At 37.8% G+C, this 6,249-nt stretch overlaps 1 protein-coding gene and 1 non-coding gene across 2 annotated transcripts; one reads left to right on the top strand and one right to left on the bottom strand.

Moving 5' to 3' along the window:
• Nucleotides 1-99: 99 nt before the first annotated feature.
• Nucleotides 100-576, top strand: LOC137390619 (P-selectin glycoprotein ligand 1-like). Its single transcript, XM_068076944.1, has one exon. The coding sequence runs from the start codon at nt 100-102 to the stop codon at nt 574-576; it is 477 nt and encodes a 158-aa protein (XP_067933045.1).
• Nucleotides 577-1,379: 803 nt separating this feature from the next.
• Nucleotides 1,380-1,452, bottom strand: Trnak-uuu (transfer RNA lysine (anticodon UUU)). The gene has a single exon. It is a non-coding gene; the product is annotated as a tRNA-Lys (tRNA).
• Between the last annotated feature and the right edge of the window lie 4,797 nt (nt 1,453-6,249).

Genomic DNA, 6,249 nt, shown 5'->3' with positions numbered 1-6,249 from the left:
CATTTCCTACTAACCATGTGCTTGGTTGTTCACATTTTTGACATAATTTTATGACCATGAACATTACACCCAGCAGCCACAGAGAAGCATGCCAAAGATATGATCACCACAGAGAAGCATACCAAAGATATGATCGCCACAGAGAAGCATACCAAAGATGTGATCGCCACAGTGAAGCATAGCAAAAATATGATCGCCACAGAGAAGCATACCAAAGATATGATCACCACAGAGAAGCATACCAAGGATATTATTGCCACCGAGAAGCATACCAAAGATATGATCGCCACAGAGAAGCATACCAAAGATATGATCACCACAGAGAAGCATATCAAGGATATTATCGCCACAGAGAAGCATTCCAAAGATATGACCGCCACAGAGAAGCATACCAAAGATATGATCGCCACAGAGAAGCATACCAAAGATGTGATCGCCACAGTGAAGCATAGCAAAGATATGATCGCCACAGAGAAGCATACCAAAGATATGATTGCCACAGAGAAGCATACCAAAGATATGATCACTACAGAGAAGCATACCAAAGATATGATCGCCACAGGAAAGCCCCAGTAAAATCTACCAAGAATAAACCTAAAACAGAAGAGAGAACCTGTCAATGGCAGAGGTGAAGACGTATCAACCACTCCTGAATTAACAGATAAGGAAATAAGCCAACCCGGCCATTCACAAACCATTGAAGTGAGAATCGGTATTTATGTAACAGCTGGTGTGTTGAGAAAGAGGTCTCGAAAAAATATGTTGCTGTGGTTACTATGGTAATTGAAGACGATAAGGTAGTCGGCGTAAAATATCTGATTCGAACAAGAAAGAGGTCAGCTACGCGAACATCCTATTGCTATCCAGACAAAGACGATTAGGGATGGCTGGACTATGAAAATATCCTTGAAATGCTGCCAGGGCTTTTCATTGACCAACAAGGACGAGTTCATTTCAGTTATGCATTGGACTGTTGTAACAAATACTTTTTTCCCATTTATACTTCCGGCTACTTGAGTTTGTTCTATTTTAGCTTTTCCTTGTCATTTTGCATCCTAAATAAAAGTTTCAGCAATTATAGCATGCTTAGTAATCCTTAGGTTCAACATGCCCAACCATGACGGATACTTTTTTTGTGTTTTTCAATTTTTATGAAAATTTCCTTTGTTGGACTGGAAAAATAATACCGCCCAATGAAGTAGGCCACACCTATGCTGAAAAATTTAATTTGGTTGTAATATAAACGAATTAATGCGTTAATTGTGCGAGACAATGAGTTAATTATAAATTAGTTAATACTACATTCAATTCGAATTCAGCCAGTCGAATTCAATTCAACCAGTCGAAGCCTACTATGCAGCTTTAACAAAAACAAGCTTCGCCCGAACAGGGACTCGAACCCTGGACCCTCAGATTAAAAGTCTGATGCTCTACCGACTGAGCTATCCGGGCTGCTCAATATTACAACACTAAAGAGTTTATAGAAATATGTCAGTCAGTAAGAGCGCCAATTTTGTAAAGCGCAGAGTTGAGTGAGCGCAGAGAGATATTTACGTCTTTGGCGACAGTAAAACGCTAACCACGTGCTCGTTCAAGTCTGTTTCAATGCAAAACTAAAAGCATTTTCATTGCGTTTTGTACTACAAGCTGTCATGTATCTAAGATATTATAATGACAATAAAGGTAATCGAGTATACACGATGAAGGTGAGTAAAATAATGTTACGGCAATTTAACGTAATCAATGGTTTTCATCGCTTGAAACCGATTTTAATTTAACTGGTAGGACATAAGTGGTATAATGAGTAATACTGGTAGGACATAAGTGGTTTAATGGGTAATACTATCAACACTAAGGATTTTGGTTTATTATTAAGAGCCCAATATGTGTTCAAATCTGTCCAATAAGCCCAAAGGCACTACAAATGTACATGGACAAAAGTAATAACGCTTAAAGTGAGTAACTAAAGTTGTCTTATAGGTTAAAAGTAGTAGGAATTTCTGGACGGGTAGTATCTGGTGATATTCAATTAAAATGTGTATTTGTGTATGTGTATTGATCTATTTTAAAATCTAACTTTTCCTTTCTTTCTCTCCATATCATTACGATGAATTTATCCATACAACCCATAACACTATCCGTAGGACCTAGTCTAAAAATTCACCTAACACCCTTCCTATGAACGATCGCTAACTAGTCTGTTGAGCCGTTAGTGTGGGATCATACCTGCCAACTCTCACGCATTGGGCGTGAGACTCACGCAATCACCCCAAAGAAAAAATGAAAATGCGTGAGATTTTTGCCCCAATTTCAAAAATTTTATATATGCTATCATTGATATATCAATTGCCCCAAACCCAAATCTCACGCATTGCCCCACTCTTGGGTTGGCAGGTCTGTGTGGGATGAACATACCTGGCTGGCATGTATGGTCAACCCACACCAAGGTCTGACAGACAAGTTAAAGGTCATTTAAAAGAGGAATGTTAAGATCAATCAATTTTGTTATTATTTTTATTTATTTCAACGTCTCTGCATTAGCTGATAACCTGGTATGTACCGGAGAGCGGTCAGGTCGAACCGTGTTTTGATCTTCATTAAATTTCAGGAAGCCGAATTATACAATTTGAACAAAAACTTCGCAAACCTTTGCTCAATGTAGGACAAGTTTCAAAATCTATATGATAGTTTCTGTGTGTTTTTAATGAAATTTTGAACTAATATACAAGTACCTATATATATATATATATATATATATAGTTGTTTCCTCACCTCGGTTAACCCGTATGGGTGGTAGTTTCTGCTCTAACTCGGGTCTCCTACCAGAGACCTGGGAGTTTGAGCACTCGCCTCAAGATCTTAGCTGTTCCCATTTCAATATCTTAGCTGTTCCCATATATATATATATACAGTCAAACATGGATAACTCGCCCACGAATAGCTCGAACACATGGTTAATTCAAATGGTTTCTTTGGTCCGTTCCCCCGTAATGATAAATTGCTATAGATAACTTGAACTCAACACTGTTAATTCGAACTGTTTTTGCCCAACGGCTACCAAAATGGTTATCGCTTTAGAAAATCACTTTATTCCAAGCCGTAGAGGTAAACCTCAACTTTTCGTAATTCGTAAGCGTCGTTATTACCACCATCGGCAAAATATTTTTGTCAACGACCTTTCTAAAGGTTTGGTGAAATTTGATTTATACCAAACATCCGCTTAGCGATCGCCCTTCGGAAGCAAGGAAAGTGGTATTCGTTAAGAGCAACACTCCGCGGCAGTTCAATTAGAGGTTTTACGAGAATTTACGGTACATTGTATATCACTCTATCACTCACGCTTTTTGAATGGATACTTATTGAACGTACATGTATTCTGTGTTTAGGTCAAACGATGAATAGTTTTCCGACGTTGATTCCGTGTTGAATCAATGTCGGAATGTTGAATGTTTAAAACGTCTTAAAAATTGTTGTAATTAAACGTATACGTTGTCTTAGCTAAAAAAAACTATCCATCGTTTGACCTAAACACAGAATACGTGTGTACATTCAATAAGTATCCATTCAAAAAGCGTGAGTGATATACAATGTACCGTAAAACCTCGTAAAACTTCTAATTGAACTGCCTTGGAGTGTTGCTCTTAACGAATCCCAGGTAAAGTGAGGTAATCTTTGCATAAACTTAAAAAAAAATCGGCAAAATTGATCGTGGGTAAAACGCTCAAAAGAAAGAGATGTCTTTTCTTCTGAGCATTTCAACAACGATCAAGTTTTGCCAATGTCAATCTAAAAAATGTCCTGGCAATAACATCACCTCAAACAACAAACCAATCTCAAGTGATAGAAAAATCTCTATACTTTTTGATAAAACCGTTTTAAACTTTACATTAGAAGCATTTAATTTAAAACAAGCCATTTGTGCTTTTGATTTATATTATAGTTTGTATATGTACATGTATCTACTAATAAATAAGTAAATACATGGACTTGTGACAGTGCTCTGATAACTTGAACGCTCTGATAATTCGAACACTTTTGCTCGATCCCGTGAAGTTCGAGTTATCCATGTTTGACTGTATATATATACATGTATATATAAATATATAGTCTGTCTTCGTTTGTCTTTGGATGTAATGTACAGTGTATTTTCATCAGTTTCCTTGTCTGCCAATTTATCTTTTTCAACTCATCAATCGGTCAGTGAAGAATTCCATCCATGAAACGCACTGCCACAACATTCCACGTCATAACGTTGATTTCATTGCTGTCGTTCAGTTTTAATTCCAACATCTTTCCTATTCTTCTGCAATCTACTTCTTTCCAATTTTCTTCTTCATTTCATCCGCTTTCATGTTATCTACTTTTAATACTCCCAAGTACTTGGAGGGTTAATCCCCGACATCTTCTGTCAGCTGTTCATCTGGCTGGCTGGTTTCTTTATCTGTAGTCTGCTTTCCTAATCACACAACCTTCTAGCACACTTCTGGAATCCAAACTTCATTCGTATAGCGTCCTTGAGGATTCTGAAAGGGATAACCAGTGCCTTCCATTTTTTGGACTGGTCATTATTATTTGTTTCTGTTGAGACGGGAATGCTAGAGATGTTTACTCAGGTTTTCTTTATTTAGTTTAACCATTACAACTCATGTTTGTATAAGATGTTCGGGTCAGTGTATTCGTTGCGGTATAGGCCTATCAGCTGCTGTTTATTTAGCCTGTCTTGACAAACTGTTGTTTTTGCGGAGTTGTTCCCCCGTCGTGCGGGCGAGCAACACAACAGCTTGTCACAAGACGTACTGAACCTGATGCATCAGCTGCACTGAAAGGGAGTTGTTCTCTTCCGTCTATGCGGCTTGGCTGCGATGTTATGGCGGTCGCTCCATTGGTAATCATAACAGATTTCGTGCAAAAATTTATGTAGAAAAAATAAGAATACAACGTTTAACCAAGGACCAGTCTTTGTTGTACACGTTAGTCGAATTTAAGAATAAAATAAATTAAAAATAAAATCCATAAGAACAAATAAAACTGACTGATACAAAAATAGAAATAAAACTGACTGAGCGCACAAATAACGACATGTTTAGTCGCTGTTGTTGCTAAGTTCTCAAGTTCTAAAGTTTACCGCAGAGAGTGTTCGCTGGTTAAACGTTGTAATCTTATTTTTTCTACATAAATTTTTGCGCAAAATTCGTTATGATTATCAATGGGGCGACCGCCATAATATCGCAACTAAGCCGCATAGACGGAAGAGAACAACTCCCTATAAGTGCAGCTGATGCATCAGGTGCAGTACGTCTTGTGACAAGCTGTTGTGTTGCTCATCCGCTACGGGGGTACAACTCCGCAAAAACAACAGTTTGTCAAGACATGCTACTGTTTATTGTGCTACTTTTAAAGTTTTACATAAGGTTTAAAGTATGTGGAGTTCATAAATTGAATCATTTTTTATAGCATAACTAAATAAAGCTTTTTGCGAAGCTGGCTAAGTGCAACAAATTCTTAAAAAGTCTTGACAAATACCTTCAGAAGCTCCAGGTGATACCGATACTGGGAGTAAGGCTACTGATCTATAAACAAGGGTGTGCAGTGCTAATGGAATATGGGCAGCAAAGAGTAGGAAGAATTCAAAGACTAGGTTGTAGCCTACTAATCAAAATGCTGAAAATGGAAACTGATGAAACAATGTGCGACCATACCGAAAACACATTGATATGATTTTGTGTATTGTGTTAATAAAAAGTGTTGAACCAATATATATTCATGTTACTGCTATAAACCATTCCAGGATGTTGCCTGGTTGACCAGCAAAAGCCGCCATAAGATCTTTTTGATTTTACTTCTCCTTATGTGCCAGTATCTTCTGACAAGAGTAGACAATTAATGTGTTTTAGCTCATATATTTTCAGGTAAAGTGTAATTTTGTTTTAAGATTTGCCTTTCCTATTGAGCAAATTTCTATCTAATGCTGCTGACCTTATGCTCATGGATCAGCTGCTTTGTTAAGTTCTCTGTGGTGGCTATAGCAATGCTGGTATTACAGGTTCTTGATCCTTCTGGTATGCCAACATTGTCTGCCCACCCTGCTCGCTTCAGCCCCGATGACAAAAATTCCAAATATAGAGTACTGCTAAAGAAGAGATTTCAAATGCTGCCTACACAGATGAAACCCATTGTTCTCTGATTCACACTCCTCTAAACAAACTGCACCGATCCTGTCCTCACAGGGCTCCCAGTTCAGATTTTTGT

The sequence above is a fragment of the Watersipora subatra genome, chromosome 3, assembly GCF_963576615.1.
Source record: "Watersipora subatra chromosome 3, tzWatSuba1.1, whole genome shotgun sequence".
Classification (NCBI taxonomy): Eukaryota; Metazoa; Bryozoa; class Gymnolaemata; order Cheilostomatida; family Watersiporidae; genus Watersipora; species Watersipora subatra.
This window is presented reverse-complemented; position numbering and strand designations above follow the sequence as displayed.

Coding starts and splice junctions, on each gene's coding strand:
- LOC137390619 (XM_068076944.1), top strand. CDS start 100: ATGATCACCACAGAGAAGCATACCAAAGATATGATCGCCACAGAGAAG.